Below are 21,105 nucleotides of genomic sequence, written 5' to 3' on the forward strand. Positions count from 1 at the left end.
GGTCCGAGGTTGGAGACAGCTTCTCCCGGGCCAGACACACCAACATTAGGTTACGGATAACTGTCTTTACTGAGCTGGGTGCAGATGGTATACACGGACAGCTGGTTTTGGGTGTGAGAGTGCAGTGTAACCCCTTGGGAGCCCTGTTGCCTTGCTGGGACTTGTGGTGCTTTCACCAAACAGAATTATACTGACTTGTGAGATTTATAGATGAATCCTGGTAGGTAGGGTTTTGTCAAGGTTACAAAGCCTTTTCCTCAGGGACATGAACTTCCACCGGGCAAGTAATCCTTGCAGAATGACCAGAGAGATTAGATTTGAGCTAGGCCTTCCCTTGAGGCTTCTCCACACAGCACACCTGAACCACACTGTTGCTCAGGAGACACACTAGGGTGAACTGGGGCAGCTCCTCACTCCACTACTCTATAAGGGTGGAAATGTAGGAGTTTCCATTGGCAGGCAGAGTCACATGGGGCTTACACTGCTCTCTCTTAAGGGTACAGTAACACAGCCGCAGTACAGCTATTGGTGCTGGGACACCACAAATATTATAGCTGGTATTAACAATATAACATGATGTGAGCATGTCCTACTTTGAAAACAGATATAGTGATGCTTGACATCTGACATGGTGCTACTGTCTGAGCAGTCATTTTTTTTTAAACCCAAGATGGCCTGCTCCTAAGACAGCAAGTACAACCATCACCTCCACTCCCCTACAATAATCATAAAACATAAACAATAACAACCACTGTGATCACTGAATGATTTCTATTTTCATTTGTGTCTCTTCTGTATTATTTTACCTATAGTTCTGTGTCCATTCCTGATTCCTCTTTTGGAAAAGCTGAATTTCTGCTTCCTCCCATTAAGTGTCCTCGACTTTTTTCAAGATGCCATAAAAAGAATAAAGAAAAACAGAAATAAGGGAATCCACTCAGTAAGTATATGTTTAACTCCAACTTGGAAATGTGGAGACTGTATGACAACATTTGCTGTTTTGCAGTTATGAGCAGAAATTGATTTCTAAATATCAGAAAGTAGAGAATAAAAAGATTACAAGGACTGAACTCCTAGAGTGAGGGCACCATTTCTTGTATACCTGTGCTCTCTCTGACCTTTTTCTTTGACCTCTTAGGAACGAGTAGATTTTCTCCAACTCATGGTAGATGCTCAATCTAAAGACAACAATGCAGGAGAGGAGACTCATGGCTATAAAGGTAAGAAGGCTGATTTTCTGCATCCGTCAATGTTTTTTTTATAGACTAAAAGAATGCTATAATCTAACAATAAACTATTGAAAGTTTGTTCGGGCAGCATTGTTATTGTGTAATTGCAACTCAAACACAGCCTATTTAGGCCTTGATGTCAATTATCATCCCCCCCCCTCCCCCCGAAAAAAAAAAAAAAAAAAAAAAAGAGAAAGCATATATATGACTTTTGCGGGGTGTGGGGGTTCATTGTTATGCAGTGCACTTTATATTAAAACTGACACTTTGTCATTATTTGCTCCCTCACTTGTGAGATGATTGGAACCAAATCTGTGTTGCATCTATTTTGCAGAATTGACAGACTCTGAAATTTTGGCTCAGGGACTTATCTTTATTATGGCTGGTTATGAGACCACCAGCACCACACTTATGTTTCTGGCATACCATCTGGCTACGCACCCTGATGTCCAAACCAAACTTCAGGAGGAAATTGACACCTTTCTTCCCAATAAGGTAACATCAATTTGTAATATTATGCACTGTACCTATAGTTTAGGCAAAAGAAACTTATAGGAAATCTGTTTCATCAGTTTCACTTGCACTAACCTGTTGGTACAAACAAGTAGTGCAGGTGACACGGATGACAAGGATACTTACCTGATCCCGTTCTGTGCCCTGGTTCTCCTGCATACTTCCGTTCTGGAGTCACTGCTACTGTTTTCTAGCAGCAGGACCCAGCAAAGAAGCTGGAGCGGTGACGTCACTAAGCTCCGACCATGCTTCAAGTTGACCCCAGAACAGAAGATATCGGAGAAGATATAATAAAATTTCAAAGAACCCAACCAACTATGCATTTTACTTAGAAAACCCAAAAAGGCACTGCTACTGTTTGCTAGCAGCAGGACCCAGCAAAGAAGCAGGAGTGGTGACATTACTAAGCTCAGCCCATGCTTTAAGTTGGCCCAGTGCTTCAAGCGTAACCAGCCGTGAAAAGGGGGCATGGCCGCAAAAAGGGGCGTGTTTATAACATAAATAAAAACAAATCATCATATTTACTAATGTTTCTACAGAAAATGTTGTGGATTTGAGCTCTGGAAAACCCCACAGATCAGAGCATGTGTAAAGAAAAGAAAAAAAAAAAAAAAGAAAAACATAGTGAAAAGTGCAAAACATGGGGAAATATTAGTGAATACCCTGTAAAAATATCTGTCGGGAATCAAAACCCATAGAAAGAAAACTACACTCCACTCCTAAGAAATCAGGGCCGGTATCTAAGTCCAACAATGAAGGGTAACATCATGCATATTTTTAAATAACATAAAAAATGTGTTCACAGCACAGTCAAACCAAAGTTTGATGCATTAAGTGGTAAACATTTTCTGTTCTGTTCACAAGTGGAAAGGAGAATTTATTACTGTCCACATAATGGGCATATAGAGCATTTTCACCATAAAAGCAAAAGAATCAGCAAGCAGTTATAAATTGTCAGTAAAATGTACACCTTCAGTGATACATATGCCTAGCTGCTGTATACAGCTGTAGGTAAGCAGATTCACCATTCGGGGCTCTAAGGGCAAGGCCACATGGCCTCTACATGCTGTAGAATTTTTTACACATTGATATTGATTTGCTGGGCAGATTTCGAAATCAATCGATGTCAATTTCTATTTTTTAACTGCAGATTTTACAGCTTCAATGTATATAGGTAAAATTCAAAGTGAATTATTAACAAGATCCAAAGAAAAAAATATATGTTGGGTTATGTTCATACAGACTTTTTATGGTTTTGGGGTCATTCTTTTAAGTTTTTTTTTTTCAGTTATTTTTCAGTCGTTTTTTTTTTCTTTTGAATTTTTATAAAGCATTTTCTTCTAATAGGAACTACAGAAAATTCTAAAATGCAATTTGAAAATAAATAGACATTTTACATCTCAAAAAGTGGTACAAAATACTTGGTGTGAACATACCCTAACACATGCAAAGTCTGCAGTGGAAAAATGTGCCACATGTGAACTTACCTTTGAAGCGTACCTGTCGTTTCAAAAGAGTTTGCAAAAGTGTTTGCATGGTTTTGTTACATTAACCCATCAGAGTGGTGACAAGGTGACTTTAGAGGTCTCACTGCTGTTATTCAGCCCAAATGTTTTCTCCATTGCGCAGTTATTTCTCATTCTCTCCATTTTAGGGGGTGGGGTCAGAGCTGGGGTGTTTGCCAGCAACCCCTTACTTCTCTGGCCAGTCAATGCAAATACTCCTCCCATCTAGTGAATGTGCACTGGACTGAATGGTTGCTGGTGGATAATTTACACAGTGCATTACTATAGATGGCATATGGATATTGCATTGCAAGGTGCTAGGTGAGCACAAATTAAAGGAGCAGCACAGCAAGGAAGAGGTTATACAAAGCACTGAACTGCTGCTGATGATAAGCTAAAGGGAAGGGTGAGGGGAATATTACACTGCATCACTGTGAATATACAGCAGTAGGTACACTGGTATGTACACAAGGAACAACTGTCCTGAGCTTTATGGTTTGTTAGAGGTGAGAAGAAAGTCTTGATTTACCAATTAGGAGCAGAATGGATCATCTTTAGCAAGCAGACTGGCTCAGCTTGAAAGTACACAGCCCACGCTCCTTAGCCTCTCCAACTCATTCTCCTGCTTATAGCATATGCTGAGCCCAGCCCCTACTTCATGTGTTCTTTTACTAGAGACAGATTTCTCCTAAGAACAGGCAGTGGACAGTAGATTACAGTGCAGGGAGACACCTTGTGACCAAGACTTTAGAGCTGTTTTTCTGGGGTAAGCAGTCATTTTTGGTAAATGAAGTGATTTACAAATATTTTAAGAATCATATAGATTATTAAATGGAGGTACATTTTTGAATCAACAGTAACTATTTAAGAAATCTCCATATGAAAACTATAATGACTCTCTTTATAATACAGCTTCCCTAGAAAATCAACTAACAAATGATTATCTGAACATAATTTGTAACAATTTTATATTGATGTAATTGATGAACATAAGGAAATTCAAGAAAGGCAAGGTAAAAAAAAAAGGGGTAAGCAATGATTTATTGTCTTTAGGCTCCACCAACATATGAAGCTCTGACGCAGATGGAATACCTTGATGCGGTGCTTAATGAAAACTTGCGATTCTACCCTGCAGCCGGGAGAATTGAACGGGTTTGTAAGACAACAACTGAGATCAATGGTGTAACTATCCCAAAGGGAGTTGTGACTGTTATCCCGGCCTTTGTGCTGCATCGTAACCCTGAGATCTGGACTGATCCAGAGGAATTCCGACCTGAAAGGTATTGTAGATGTGTTAACATTTATTGGGATATAATAATGGGTATACAATGTGCATTATAAAAAACCTTTATATATACATATACTGCATCTTTTTATGAAAATAAAAAAGTTACATTCTCAGCTTATATAGTTTATCCAGTAACAAATGAATTTATAGTTGTGTACATTTCATGATGAACCTGAATCAAGACCCACTTTGCAGATTAACCCTTCATGACCCTGCCTTCCACTCTATGGTTTAAATGTTGATCTGGCCACACGCTTTCGATTTATTTAAGTTAGTTTACTTATATTTTTTTCCTACACAGATTTAGTAAGGAGAACAGGGACACAATAGACCCATACACCTTCCTACCCTTTGGAGCTGGACCTCGGAACTGCATAGGAATGAGGTTTGCCTTAACCAACATGAAATCAGTTATCACCCTGCTGCTGCAAAACTTCTCTTTCCGAACGTGCAAAGACACTCCAGTAAGACATACATTTAAGATGGATTCTTACTTATGATAGTTTTAGCTAGACAAACATTTTATTATTGAATTGTTTACTATAAATTTAGCCAGAAAAAGCATTACTGCACAAAGAAATAGGGATATACCTCATGATCTAGAGGTCTAAGCTGGCCTAAGGCATAAGAGGTTGTATGTTTTGCTTTCAAGATGTAAAACCATGCATGCTCATATTAGTTAAATGTGCTATACATTTTCCACGGTTAAAGTTAGGCAGGGTTCACACATCTAACTTTGATCCCTATTTGGTCAGTATTTGGTCCATCAAAAGTATAGTTTTTCTCTGTGTTGCTTCCACTCCTAGTTTTGATCTAAAAATTACTGATTAAATGAACTTGAAAATGGGGATCACATACTGACCAACATACTGGTTTGTATGAGGTTGCGCTTCTTTTACATATGTAATTCTCATGTTTCAAATGCATCTTGTTGTACTTAGAGATGGACGAATTTTTCAAAAATTCAATTCAGCTGATTTGCCGAAATTTTCAGAAAAAATTTGGTTCGATACGAATATATTCGCAACAAATCGCTATTAAAAACGGCTATTTCCGAGCTACAGGGAGCATCAATAGGGGTGTATAACACTTTTCCTTGCTGTAACACGCATAGGGAGTGTGCTGGGTTAGTGAAATAATACTGTTATTCAGTATGACACGCGGATTACAGGCGTCACTATTAGAATCACTGCTGCAGAGCGGCACAATGGCAGAGTTTGGAGGTGGCAGCAGGGTCGGGAGACCACATGGCATCACAATTGAAGAGCTTAAAGAGATTTTTGAGATGTCAATTGAAGAGTTTAACCCCTTAAGGACTCAGCCCATTTTGGCCTTAAGGACTCAGACAATTTAATTTTTACGTTTTCATTTTTTCCTCCTCGCCTTCTAAAAATCATAACTCTTTTATATTTTCATCCACAGACTAGTATGAGGGCTTGTTTTTTGCGCGACCAGTTGTCCTTTGTAATGACATCACTTATTATATCATAAAATGTATGGCGCAACCAAAAAACACTATTTTTGTGGGGAAATTAAAACGAAAAACGCAATTTTGCTAATTTTGGAAGGTTTTGTTTTCACGCCGTACAATTTATGGTAAAAATGACATGTGTTCTTTATTCTGAGGGTCAATACGATTAAAATTATACCCATTATTATATATTTTTATATTATTGTTGCGCTTAAAAAAAATCACAAACTTTTTAACCAAATTAGTACGTTTATAATCCCTTTATTTTGATGACCTCTAACTTTTTTATTTTTCCGTATAAGCGGCGGTATGGGGGCTCATTTTTTGCGCCATGATCTGTACTTTTTTTTTATACCACATTTGCATATAAAAAACTTTTAATACATTTTTTATAATTTTTTTTAATAAAATGTATTTAAAAAGTTGGAATTTTGGACTTTTTTTTTTTTTTCGTTCACGCCGTTCACCGTACAGGATCATTAACATTTTATTTTAATAGTACGGACATTTACGCACGCGGCGATACCAAATATGTCTATAAAAAATGTTTTTTACGCTTTTTGGGGGTAAAATAGGAAAAAACAGACGTTTTACTTTTTTATTGGGGGAGGGGATTTTTCACTTTTTTTTTACTTTTACTTTTACATTTTTTTACATTTTTTTTTACACTTGAATAGTCCCCATACGGGACTATTCATAGCAATACCATGATTGCTAATACTGATCTGTTCTATGTATAGGACATAGAACAGATCAGTATTATCGGTCATCTCCTGCTCTGGTCTGCTCGATCACAGACCAGAGCAGGAGACGCCGGGAGCCGGACGGAGGAAGGAGAGGGGACCTCCGTCCGGCGTTCTGAATGATCGGATCCCCGCAGCAGCGCTGCGGGCGATCCGATCGTTCATTTAAATCGCGCACTGCCGCAGATGCCGGGATCTGTATTGATCCCGGCACCTGAGGGGTTAATGGCGGACGCCCGCGAGATCGCGGGCGTCGGCCATTGCCGGCGGGTCCCTGGCTGCGATCAGCAGCCGGGATCAGCCGCGCATGACACGGGCATCGCTCCGATGCCCGCGGTTATGCACTGGACGTAAACGTACGTCCTGGTGCGTTCAGTACCACCACACCAGGACGTACATTTATGTCCTGCGTCCTTAAGGGGTTAAAGAGATTAACTAATTTAATGTGCCACCAGCAGCATAAGATCATATGGCGGCACAATGACACAGTCTGGAGGTGGCGGCACACTCAATGTGTTTATATATATCCCTGCTTTTACACTAACAGGCCACTATACGCTTGAAACAGAAAACACATACAACAGCAGAGTGCATATATATTTTACTTTTTACAGAGAAATATTCCCCTATATGGCTGCAACAGAAACTTGCGGAACACTCAATGTGTGTGTATATATCCCTGCTTTTACACTAACAGGCCACTATATGCTTGAAACAGAAAACACGTACAGCAGCGGAGTGCATTTATATTTGATTTTTTATAGATAAACTAACTGAGAACCCGGCGTTGCCCAGTTTTCCCTTCCTAATCCTTGTTGGGGAGGAAAATCAACAAAGGAGGAAGCTTTAGACTTCTTATCCTACCTCATATATTGTTGTCATATCCCAATCCCATATCCTGTCCTCATATCCAAATCTCATATGCTGTCCTAATATCCCGTCCTCACATCCTGACCTCATATTCCGACCTCATATTCTGACCTCATATCCCGACCCCATATCCCAACCCCATATCCCGATCACATATCCCGACCACATATCCCGTCCTCATATCCTGACCTCATATCCCGTCCTCATATCCCGAACTCATATCCCGTTCTCATATCCTGACCTCATATCCCGTCCTCATATCCCAAATTCATATCCCGACCTCATATCCTGCCCTCAGGTGGGACTGATTTGTGATGAAGATCTTTTAAGCTGAAAATAGAAGTCGACGCGGCTTTTTATGGGACTGGGTGTGATTTGCAAGCCAGACTGATGCAAAGGGTAGAGAATAAAAGAGGTGGAGCTTAAACAGTGGGCATGTCTTTGTGAGATGGGGTGTGGCTTGCAAGCCAAACTGACACATTCACCAGGAGATGCAGAGTGGAGCTTGTGGAGTAAAGTACTGGAAGTCCCATATACTTGCATGGGACTTGAAACAAAAACACATCTTTTATATGAGGGTGTAGTTAGGGGTTAATTTAACTATTATATATTTTTGTTTGACATATAAGTAATATGTGTACCAGGTATTATTGAAATATCTCCAGATGTTCGGAAGTTATATGGGAACATACATTTCCCATTGATTTGCATGGGACTTTAACCCCTTAAGGACGGAGGGTTTTTCAGTTTTTGCATTTTCATTTTTTCCTCATCACCTTCTAAAAATAATAACACTTTCAATTTTGCACCTAAAAATCAATATGATGGCTTATTGTTTGCACCACCAATTCTACTTTGTAATGGCATCAGTCATTTTACCCCATAATCTACGGCGAAACGGTAAAAAAATAATTGTGCAACAAAATGGAAGAAAAAACGCTAGTTTGTAACTTTTGGGGGGTTTCTACGCAGTACATTTTTTGGTAAAAATTACACATTATCTTTATTCTGTAGGTCCATACGGTTAAAATTATACCCTACTTATATAGGTTTGATTTTGTCTTACTTCTGGAAAAAATCATAAAAAAATTATAACTACCGGTACATGCAAGAAAATGTATACTTTTAAAATGGTCCTATTCTGACCCCTATACCTTTTTTATTTCTACATGTACGGGGCGGTATGAGGGCTCATTTTTTGCACCGTGATCTGAAGGTTTTTTCGGTACAATTTTTGTTTTGATCTGACTTTTTGATCACTTTTATTTATGGTATAAAACGTGACCAAAAATACACTATTTTGGACTTTGGAATTTTTTTGCGCCTACGCCATTGACCCAGCGGTTTAATTAATGATTTATTTTTATAGTTCGGACATTTACGCATGCGGCGATACCACATATGCTTATTTTTATTTACACATTTTTTCTTTTTTATTGGGAAAAGGGGGGTCCCTAGGAGACTATAACATGCAGTACAGTAACCCCCTATAACCCCAGACTATAACATGCAGTACAGTAACCCCCCGACCTGCGATGGCCCCGACATATGATAAAATCGACATACGATGGCCTCTCAGAGGCCATCGCATGTCGATGTCAGCATCGACATACAATGCTTCTATATGTCGGGGCCATCGCATTAACTGCTATCCGACAGCACAAAATGCTTAAGCTGCTGTCGGATAGCAGTTTAAGCATCCCGGGCAAGTTCGCCTGCCTATTCCTGCTGCTCTGGGTCCACTTCGCGATCCTCCGGCATCTTCTGCATCTTCTCCAGGGTCCGGGCCTCTCTTTCCGGCGTTGTTAGTACGTCCCTACACACGCCGTGCCACGGCGTAATAACGTCACCAGAAAGCGAGGCCCGGACCCTGCAAAGAATGCGGAAGAAGATGCAGGACAGCATCGGGAGCCCCTTGGACAGCATCGGGAGTGGTGAGGACCTGGTCTGGAATGGCGGGGACAGGTGAGTACAGCTTCCTATACTTTATATTGCACGGATCCCTCAACATACGATGGATTCGACAAATGATGGGTCGTTTGGAACGAATTACCATTGTATGTTGAGGGACCACTGTACATTGATTCAATACACTGATCACTGCCATTGCATTCAATGGCAGGGATCAGTGTTATCGGCAGTTGATTGCTCAAGCCTCATTGCGTCATTGCTCGGATGCACAGGAAGCAGGTAAGCCACCCTTCTGCTGCGTCCTATCTGATCGGGACATCGCGATTTTACGGCGATTGTCCCGATCAGCCCGACTGAGCTGCCAGGAAGCTTTTACTTTCAGTTTAGACGCGGCGATCAACTTTGATCGCCGCGTCTAAAGAGTTAATGCCAGACATCAGCCCGATCGGCAATGTCCGGCATTAGCCACGGGTCCTGGTTGCTTATAGCAACCAGGACCCACTGGGTATGATGCACGCTCACCTGCTGAGTGCGCCTCATACCTCGGGATACGCTTGTCGACATTCATAAATGTCCATATGCATTAAAGGGTTAAACAAAAACCCCAACCCTGGCAAATGGGGGTGAGTAAGGGTTAAATCACCTATCCTATGTTTGTTATTGTCATATAAGTAACATGTGTGCCAAGTTTCATGTTAATATCTTTAGCCGTTTGGACGTGATGCTGGAACATACACACACACATATATACATACTGTGATGATTCGCTCTTGCAGACAGGTGCGGTTGCAGTATAGAGGCAAGGAAACAGGACTTTTCAAATCAAAGTACAGTGTCTTATTCACACTTGGCAAACAGCAAACAGTCTTAAATGCAGATAAAAAAAAGTAACAAAAGTCCACCTGCGTTCCTTAGGTGTTTGTTCACATCTGAGTCCATGCCATGCGGCATCAAGCAAGTCTTTTCCAAGCCTCCAGGCACTCTGCTCACCAGCTTCCACACTCCACAAGGAAGATCTCAAAACTCAGCTCTCTGTCAGTGTGAGCTGCAACATGTAAATCCCCCTCAGCTGGTGGAGCAGCCTGCCTTTAAGGCCAACAAAAGGAGGCCTGGATTGTGGGGAATGGCCCCCACCCAACATTTGACCATTCCCAGTAAGAGCAGTCCCGGATTGGCTTTCCAGCCATACTAAAGCAACAGTGTCAGTCTGCATCACAGCACTGACACTGGACAATTATCGGCTCTTACTTCACCAAGGCCAGGAGCCTTGGTGACACATACCGACCATCAACCACAATGCCCTTCACCTTCTCACAATACACACATTGAGTTATATATATATATATATATATATATATATATATATATATATAGATACGCCCCTATACGGCTGCAACAGAAACATGCGGAACTCAGTGTGTGTATATATCCCTGCTTTTACACTAACAGGCCACTATACACTTGAAACAGGAAACACGTACAACAGCAGAGTGCATATATATTTCACTTTTTTTTTAGAGTATTAAGCCCCAGTACGGTTGCACCAGAAATAGGCGTAACAATCTAGTGCATAAGTCTTTTAGTGCTTTTAACCTGTTAAGGACCCAGGAAATATCCATACGCCCTGCATCCCGAGTCCTTAAGGACGCAGGGTGTATGGATACGCCCGTGGGAATTCCGGTCCCCGCCGCTAGCCGGTTGGGGACCGGATCGGGATGCCTGCTGAAATCATTCAGCAGGCACCCCAGCACATCTCCCAGGGGGGTCCTGAGACCCCCCCCCCCCCACCCCATGTCGTCGATCGGAGAAAATCGCATGTCAATTCAGACATGCGATTTTCTCCAATTCCGGGCTGATCGGGCCTCTGGTGACCCGATCGCCTGGAAAATAGGGATGATCTGAGTTGTCAGTGACAGCCACTATCAGCCTAAAGGGATAGGAGTGAGGTCGCAGTGCTGCCATCTCCTCTTATCCCCTGCCATTAGTCAGAACTGAGTTCTGACCAATGGCAGCGCAGGACAGGGGGTTGCTATGGAAACCCCCCGTTCTGCCCACCCCTTGATGTCGGGCAGAACGGGGGGGGGGAGAAGATGGAGTCCTGTACCTAAGGAGAAGATGCGTGGGGCCCGGCGATCATCGCAGACATCCAGCGGAGATCCCGGCTCAGGTAGTGAATCGTCGTGGGGGGGAGAAATGAAAGTAGTGTGATCTTTACTGTGGCAACCACTAGGAAGGCCGGACTGCAACTCCCAGCATGCCCAGACAGCCAAAGGCTGTCTGGGCATGCTGGGAGTTGTAGTTTTGCAACATCTGGAGGGTCACAGTTTGGTGACCACTGTTACAGTGGTGCCCAAACGGTAGCCCTCCAGATGTTGCCAAACTACAACTCTCAGCATGCCTAGACCACCCAGGCATGCTGGGAGTTGTAGTTCTGTAACATCTGTCCCTTCAGATTAAGCAATTTTCATGAATTTTTTGAAAATTGCTGCTCTACTTTGAAGCCCTCTAATTTAAAAAAAAAAAAGCAAAAATATGTCCATTTTATGATGCCAACATAAAGGGGACATATTGTATTTGTGAATAAAAATAAAATTTATTTAGAATATCCATTTTCCTTACAAGTAGAGAGCTTCAAAGTTAGAAAAATGCAAAATTTTCTACATTTTCATGAAATTTTGGGACTTTTCACCAAGAAAGAATGCAAGTAACGCCAAAAATTTACCACCAAAATAAAGTAGAATATGTCACAAAAAAACAATCTCAGAATCAGAATATTCGGTAAAAGCGTTTTAGAGTTATTAACGCTTAAAGTGACGGTGGTCAGAATTGCGAAAAAGGGCTCAGTCCTTAAGGGGTTAAACTTACTGCCCCCTATTAGCTTTAACCAGAAAAAAAACATTGAACTGCGGAGTGTGTATATTTTTGAATGTGTGCGATGCATCATGAAATCTGGGGATTACCAACAGATTTTGGGTCGCACTGTACAGCCCAGTGTCAAAAAGCTGGGTTTGCATCCGAGATCTTGGGTCTTCCAGCAGGACAATGACCCCAAACATATATCAAAAAGCACCCAGAAATGGACGGCAACAAAGCGCTGGAGAGTTCTGGAGTGGCAGCAATGAGTCCAGATCTAAACCCCATTGAACACCTGTGGAGAGATGTTAAAATTTCTGTTGGGAAAAGGCACCCTTCCAATAAGAGAGACCTGGAGCAGTTTGCAAAGGAAGAGTGGTCCAACATTCCGGCTGAGAGGTGTAAGAAGCTTATTGATGGTTATAGGAAGCGACTGATTTCAGTTATTTTTCCAAAGGGTGTGCAACCAAATATTATGTTAAGGGTGCCAATAATTTTGTCCAGCCCATTTTTGGAGTTTGGTGTGACATTATGTCCAATTTGCTTTTTTTCCTCCCTTTTTTGGTTTAGTTCCAATACACACAAAGGGAATAAACATGTGTATAGCAAAACATGTGTTACTGCAATCCTTTTCTGTGAGAAATACTTCATTTTCTTGAAAAATTTCAGGGGTGCCAACATTAATGGCCATGACTGTATAGGGCTGTGACATCACAGGGCTGGCTGGCTGCTGATAGGCTGAATGCCGCCATATGATTCAGGGTGATCCGCCTACCCGCTTACCTTGCCCCATGTCCTCACATGTGTAGTTGCCATTTTAACCCCCCGGCCCGCACAAAATGTAGTAAATTAAGCAATCCATTACCACGAAGCACGAGGAAATTCGGATTCTTTCAGAATCGAATTTTTCATGAAATTCGGAATGCATTCAACTTCCTCAGCTTTCATTCACCCATCTCTAGTTGTACTTAGGGATATCTGACTGGAAGCTTTTTGCCTTCTTTCCTTCTTTCCTATCATGCCTGTTGGCAGTATTTGGTGCACACTATACAGACAGGCTCGATTCTGATCTCCTATGTAATTTATTCTTTATGATATGCACCCAGCTGCCAACCTGTTTTCATCCCACTGTAAATCTTTTTTTATGATATTTTCATGCTATGTTTTATAAATAAAGTATGTTATCTATATTTACAGTAGTAAATAGCTGGGAAGGGAAAGATGAGTGCTTCCTTGCTGTGTGTTTGGTTTTTATTCAGTGACAGCAAACAGAGATCTTGTAAATAGTGCAGAAATGTAACACAAGGTTACATTTTTGTTGGGGAGGAAAATCAACAAAGGAGGAAGCTTTTGACTTCATAGCCCATCCTCATATCCCGTCCTCATATCTAAACCTCATATTCCATCCTCATATCCCGTCATCTTATCTTGACCTCATATCCCTACCTCCTACCCCGTCCTCATGTCTCGACCTCATATTGCGTCCTCCTATCCTGTCCTCCTATCTTGACCTCCTATCCTGTCTTCCTGTCTTGACCTCATATCCCGTCCTCATATCACGACCACCTATCCCGAACTCCTATCCCGACCTCCTATCCCGACCTCCTATCCCGGCCTCCTATCCTAACCTCATATCCCATCCTCCTGTCTCGACCTCATATCCCGTTCTCATATCCCATCTTCATATCTCGACCTCCTATCCCATCCTCAAATTCCGTCCTCATATCTCAACCTCATATGCCATCCTCATATGCCGTCCTCATATCCCGACCTCCTATCTCGACCTCATTTCCCATCCTCCTATCTTGACTTCATATCCCATCCTCATATCCTGACCTCACATCTCGTCCTCATATCCCGTCCTCACATCCCGTCTTCATATCCCGACCTCATTTACCGTCCCTATATCCCATCCTCATATATTTTTGTCATATCCCAACCTCATGTCTCAACCTCATATCCCGTCCTCATATTCTGACCTCATATCCCGTCCTCATATCTCAACCTCATATCCCGTCCTCATATCCAGACCTCATATCCCATCCTCCTATCCCATCATTATATCTCGACCTCATATCCTGACCTCCTATCCCGTCCTCATATCTCGACCTCCTATTCTGTCCTCCTATCCCGTCCTCCTATCCTGACCTCCTATCCCGTCCTACTATCCCATCCTCATATCCTGACCTCCTGTCTTGACCTCCTATCCTGTCCTCCTATCTCGACCTCATATACCGTCCTCATATCCCATCCTCATATCCCGACTTCCTACTTATCCTGACCTCCTATCCTGCCCTCATATTCTGTCCTCATATCTCAACCTCATATCCCGTCCTCCTATCCCAACCTCCTATCGCAACCTCCTATCCCGACCTCCTATCTCAACCTCATATACCGTCCCCATATCCCATCCTCATATCCCGAACTCTATCCCGACCTCCTATCCAGTCCTCATATTCTGTCCTCATATCTCAACCTCATATCTCATCCTCATATCTCGTCCTCATATCCCGACCTCCTATCTTGACCTCATTTCCCGTCCTCCTAACTTGACCTCATATCCCGACCTCCTATCTCAACATCATTTCCCGTCCTCCTATCTCAACTTCATATCCCATTCTCATATCCCGACCTCATATCCCGCCCTCATATTCCGTCCTCACATCCCGTCTTCATATCCCGAGGATGGGATTTATATCCCATCCTCATATCCCGGCCTCATATCCCGTCCTTATGTCTCATCCTCATATCCTGTCCTCAGGTGGTACTGATTTGTAATGAATATATTGTAGCTGAAAATAGAAGGGGACATGGATTTGTGGGGCTGGGCGTGATTTGGAAGCCAGACTTATGCACAAAAAGGGTAAATAATAAAAGGGGTGGTGCTTAAAATATGGGCGTGTGAGATGGGGTGTGGCTTGCAAGCCGGATTGTCACATTCACCAGGAGATGCAGAGCAGAGCTTGTGGAGTAAGGTACTGGAAGTCCCATATACTTGCATGGGACTTGAAACAAAAACCCATCTTTTATATAAGGGTTTTGGTAAAGGTTAATTTACCTATCATATTTTTTTATTTGACATATAAGTAATATGTTTAACAGGTCTTATTGAAATATCTCCAGCCGTACGGAAGTTATTTGGGAGCATACATTCCCCATTGATTTGCATGGGACTTTAAACAAAAACCCTGACCCTCGCAAATGGGGGTAGTTAAGGGTTAAATTAACTATCCTCTATTTTAAGTGGACATATAAGTAACATGTGACCAAGTATTATCGAAATATCTCCAGCCGTTTGGAATTTATGCAGTAACATATATTTTCCATATACTTGTATGGGACTTTAAACAAAAACCCAGACCCTGGCAAATGGGGGTGAGTAAGGGTTAAATCACCTATCCTATATTTGTTGTTGACATATAAGTAACATGTTCCAAGTTTCATGTTAATATCTTCAGCCGTTTGGACGTGATGCTGGAACATAACCTTCTAGTGATTACCAATATCTTTTACATGGGCCATTGGGGCCTTTATTTTGCCATATGCACCTCTTTATTGTGCTGCCGCAGACGCCCCACACAGGTGTCCGATATTAGGGTGGAAGAGTTGTTTGGGTGTGTAATGAAACCTCTAATCCCATTCCATTAACATAACACTGTAAACCACCTTTAACAGAGAAATTATTTTATAGAATTCATAATCTGTTAAATCTAATGTTACAGATCCCTCTGGAAATTGACACCACTGGATTCCTTAAGACAAAGAAACCTGTTATATTAAACCTCGTGCCAAGAGAAGCCGAGAAGATTGAAAAGTAGATCCTGAAGACGCTGTGGATGGTTACTATTGATATTTGTAGCATATGGAGAACAACATATAACATAAGTACAGTATACTGGATGTTTGTGTGCAAAAAGAATATTATGTATGTAAATGTAAGAAATGCCAAAGAAATGATGTATACATGCCTGTAAGATTTTGTAACATATCTGTATACGTTCTTCTAGTAAACTTTGCTGACAGATATCAGAACAACGTCTGCAGCGTATAGGACTACAATGGCTCTGTGTTTCTTTACCTCTGTCCAGAAGATAATGATGTAGAATGTCTGCATTGTGGGAGCACATCTTATCTACACACGTACTATTAGCTATGCTAAGGCGAAGGGAGATCTTTGTCGTAGATGTTAAAATGCAATATCTTGTTTATGGAAAGTAGAACTATTTTATATAGAAAATAAAAGCCCCTGGCAGCAGTGACACCTGAATATTAAAGGTAATAAGGATTGCAGAATGATAAGTAGTGCAAAGTACACTGATCAGCTTTACAACATATTTTGAGGTTATGAATATGCACTGTACACTGCTTTGTGGAATCTGGGCAGAAGACACATTCCCTTATGCCATATAATGCAATATAACAAAACAAATAAAGACAACAAGTTGCCCAATGTGTCAATCCTTTTGTTTCTTAGTTACAGAAAGTGACTGTGTTGCATTTACATGGATAAGTGGAGATGTAAATGGAAACCATAATCTGGACATGTTATAAAGGACTTTTCATAATACCTACATACTACAATATATGTTTCCACACTTGTCAAAATCATACTGTATAGTCCATTTGCTCAGCAGTGTCAGCAGGGGGTGAACACCAGCGGCAGAGGGCCCCGGGTCGAAACAATATGGCCCAGATAAATCAATCTGTATGAGACAAAAGTGTGTCTGAACCACAGCTTATTTTTTAGAAACTAAAGCTGAGCTGTCATTGGTTGCTATCTGTGTGAGATACAAATCAGACACATTGGCCCTGATTTACTAAGAGTGTTGTGTAGTTTTCTTTGTGGGTTTTAATTCCCTACAATTGTTTTTCCATGGTATTTACTAAGCTTTCCCTACATTATGCACTTTTCCCTACATTTTGCTTTTTTTTTACACATCCTGAACTTTTGGGTTTTCCTCAGCTCAAATCCACTATATTTTCTAAGGAAACCTTAGTAAATATGTTGGTTTTTTTTTGTGAAAATGTAGGGGACACGTCCCCGTTTTGGCATCCCCACCCACTTTTCCCAGCGACCACGCCGCTTTTTCTTGTTTTCTCAGTAAAATGGAGAGTTAGTTGGGTTTTTTCAAGACAGGTTTATAGTAGTAAATCAGGGCCATTGTTGTCTTAGACAGATTGATATATCTGGGCCAACAGACAGATATGTTAACCTCTTCAGGATATAGGGCATATGGATACGCCCTGCATTCCGAGTCATTAAGGACCGAGGGCGTATCCATAGCTGGTTGGGGACCGGAGCCGGATGCCTGCTGAAATCGTTCAGCAGGCATCTCGGCATATCGCCATGTCGGCGATGGCCGCAGATCGCTAGACAATTCAGTCCAGCGATCTGCGAAAATTCCGGGTCAATCGGGTCTCCAGTCTCTGACGGCCCCGAACAGCCATAGCCTGCAGGGGTGAGGTGGCACTGGTGCCACCTCACGATCGCACTGATTCGTCGGCCGGTTTACCGGCCGACCAATCAGGGCGCCTGCTGGGGGTGTCACTCCCGCAACCCGCTCCGCCCCTCTTCCGGAACACGTGAGCGGGACGTGGACCCCGGGAGCTGGGGACCCCGATCCCCGGCGTCAATGTTGGGATCGGGGCCCCAGGAGCGGCGGCGAGGGACTGACCTGTGTCCCGGAACAGCAGCAGGAGGTGAGTGACAGAGTGCAAAAAGGGCATGCTGGGAGCTGTAGTTATGCAACAGCAGGAGGCAGACAACCACAACTCCCAGCATTCCCTTATGGGCATGCTGGGACTTATAGTTTTGCAACAGCTGGAGGCACATTTTTTCTATGGAAAAGTGTACCTTCAGCTGTTGTATAACTACAACTCCCAGCTTGCACAAACAGCTAAAGTGCATGCTGGGAGTTGTAGTGGTGCATCTGCTGGTTGCATAACTACAACTCCCAGCATGCCCGTTGGCTGTCGGTGACTTCTGAGAGTTGTAGTTTTGCAACAGCTGAAGGCACAATGGTTGTGAAACTCAGAGTTTTTTTTTTACCTAACTCAGTGTTTCACGACCGGTGTGCCTCCAGCTGTTGCAAACTATAACTCTCAGCAGTCACCGTACACCATGCACCGTACATGCTGGAAGTTGTAGTTTTGCAACAGCTGGAGGCACACTGGTTGTGAAACACTGAGTTAGGTCACAAACTCAGTGATACATAACCAGTGTGCCTACAGCTGTTGCAAAACTAAAACTCTCAGCATGTACAGTCTGTCAGCGCATGCTGGGAGTTGTAGTTTTGCAACAGCTGGATGCCCCCCCCCCCCAATGTGAATGGGCGGAGGTTTACAGTAAGTATCCGGCTGCAAGTTTGAGCTGCGGCAAATGTTCTACCGCAGCTCAAACTGCCAGCGAGAAACTACTGTGAACCCCCGCCCATGTGACTGTACCCTAAAAACACTACACTACACTAACACAAAATAGAATAAAAAGTAAAAAACACTACATATACACATACCCCTACACAGCCCCCCTCCCCTCCCCAATAAAAATGAAAAACGTCTGGTACGCCACTGTTTCCAAAACGGAGCCTCCAGCTGTTGCAAAACAACTACTCCCAGTATTGCCAGATAGCCGTTGACTGTCCAGGCATGCTGGGAGTTTTACAACAGCTGGAGGCACCCTGTTTGGGAATCACTGGCGTAGAATTCCCCTATGTCCACCCTTCTGCAAGTCCCTAATTTAGGCCTCAAATGCGCATGGTGCTCTCACTTTGGAGCCCTATCGTATTTCAAGGCAACAGTTTAGGGTCACATATGGGGTATCGCCGTACTCGAGAGAAATTGTGTTACAAATTTCGGGGGCTATTTTCTGCTTTTATCCTTTTTAAAAATGTCAAATTTTTGGGAAAACAAGCATTTTAGGTAAAAATTAAAAATTTTTTTTTACATTTGCAAAAGTCATGAAACACCTGTGGGATATTAAGGCTCACTTTATCCCATGTTACATTCCTCGAGGGGTCTAGTTTCCAAAATGGTATGCCATGTTGGGGGGGTTTTGCTGTTCTGGCACCATAGGGGCTTCCTAAATGCAACATGCCCCCCAAAAACCATTTCAGAAAAACGTACTCTCCAAAATCCCCTTGTCGCTCCTTCCCTTCTGAGCCCTCTACTGCGCCCGCCGAACAATTTACATAGACATATGAGGTATGTCCTCACTCGAGAGAAATTGGGCTACAAATACAAGTAAAAATTTTCTCCTTTTACCACTTGCAAAAATTCAAAAATTGGGTCTACAAGAACATGTAAGTGTAAAAAATTAAGATTTTGAATGTTCTCCTTCACTTTGCTGCTATTCCTGTGAAACACTTAAAGGGTTAAAACACTTACTGAATGTCATTTTGAATACTTTGGGGGGTGTAGTTTTTATAATGGGGTCATTTATGGGGTATTTCTAATATGAAGACCCTTCAAATCCACTTCAAAACTGAACTGGTCCCTGAAAAATATCGAGTTTGAAAATTTTGTGAAAAATTGGAAAATTGCTGCTGAACTTTGAAGCCCTCTGGTGTCTTCCAAAAGTAAAAACTTGTCAATTTTATGATGCAAACATAAAATAGACATATTGTATATGTGAATCAAAAAAAAAATTATTCGTAATATACATTTTCCTTACAAGCAGAAAGCTTCAAAGTTAGAAAAATGCAAAATTTTCAAATTTTTCATCAAATTTACGAATTTTTCACCAAGAAAGGATGCAAGTTACCATAAAACTTTACCACTATGTTAAAGTAGCATATGTCACGAAAAAACTATCTTGGAATCAGAATGATAACTAAAAGCATTCCAGAGTTATTAATGTTTAAAGTGACAGTGGTCAGATGTGCAAAAAACGCTCTGGTCCTTAAGGCCAAAATGGGCTTGGTCCTGAAGGGGTTAAAGGGATATTCCAGGCCAAAACTTTTTTTTATATATACCAACTGGTTAAACAGATTTGTAAATTACTTCTATTAAAAAATCTTAATCCTTCCAATAGTTATTAGCTTCTGAAGTTGAGTTGTTGTTTTCTGTCTAACTGCTCAATGATGATGTCACGTGACCTCATCATTGAGCAGTTAGACAGAAAACTTCACAAGCTAATAACTATTGGAAGGATTAAGATTTTTTAATAGAAGTAATTTACAAATCTGTTTAACTTTCCAGAGTCAGTTGATATATATAAAAAAAAGTTTTTGCCTGGAATACCCCTTTAACCCCTTAACCCCTTAAGGACTGAGCCCTTTTTCACCTTAAGGACTGAGCCCTTTTTTGCAATTCTGACCACTGTCACTTTAAACATTAATAACTCTGGAATGCTTTTAGTTATCAATCTGATTCCGAGATTGTTTTTTCGTGACATATTCTACTTTAACATACTGGTAAAATTTTGTGGTAACTTGCATCCTTTCTTGGTGAAAAATCCCAAAATTTGATGAAAAAAATGAAAATTTTGCATTTTTCTAACTTTGAAGCTCTCAGCTTGTAAGGAAAATGGATATTCAAAATATATATTTTTTTGGAACACATATACAATATGTCTACTTTATGTTTGCATCATAAAATTGATGTGTTTTTACTTTTGGAAGACACCAGAGGGCTTCAAAGTTCAGCAGCAATTTTCAAATTTTTCACAAAATTTTCAAATTCGATATTTTTCAGGGACCAGTTCAGGTTTGAAGTGGATTTGAAG

General features: G+C 41.6%; 1 protein-coding gene and 1 long non-coding RNA gene across 6 annotated transcripts in view; one reads left to right on the forward strand and one right to left on the reverse strand.

The window, feature by feature from the left end:
- Positions 1-16,813, forward strand: part of LOC130357578 (cytochrome P450 3A12-like) — a 131,577-nt gene extending 114,764 nt beyond the window's left edge. For all 5 annotated transcript variants that reach the window (XM_056560289.1, XM_056560299.1, XM_056560305.1 and 2 more), the window contains 6 exons: positions 813-940; positions 1,139-1,220; positions 1,564-1,724; positions 4,301-4,527; positions 4,837-4,999; positions 16,106-16,813. In XM_056560289.1, the coding sequence (XP_056416264.1) occupies positions 813-940; positions 1,139-1,220; positions 1,564-1,724; positions 4,301-4,527; positions 4,837-4,999; positions 16,106-16,201 (857 nt within the window). In that variant the 3' untranslated portion in view covers positions 16,202-16,813. The remainder of the gene's footprint in view (positions 1-812; positions 941-1,138; positions 1,221-1,563; positions 1,725-4,300; positions 4,528-4,836; positions 5,000-16,105) is intronic.
- The window catches only part of LOC130357655 (uncharacterized), a 129,426-nt gene that overhangs the window by 40,433 nt on the left and 67,888 nt on the right, over positions 1-21,105 (reverse strand). Inside the window, exons 2-4 of the long non-coding RNA XR_008889212.1 lie at positions 4,340-4,520; positions 1,103-1,178; positions 807-882 (exon numbers count right to left, since the gene is read on the reverse strand). This is a non-coding gene — a long non-coding RNA (uncharacterized LOC130357655). The remainder of the gene's footprint in view (positions 1-806; positions 883-1,102; positions 1,179-4,339; positions 4,521-21,105) is intronic.

This window comes from Hyla sarda, chromosome 1 (assembly GCF_029499605.1).
Source record: "Hyla sarda isolate aHylSar1 chromosome 1, aHylSar1.hap1, whole genome shotgun sequence".
NCBI lineage: Eukaryota > Metazoa > Chordata > Amphibia > Anura > Hylidae > Hyla > Hyla sarda.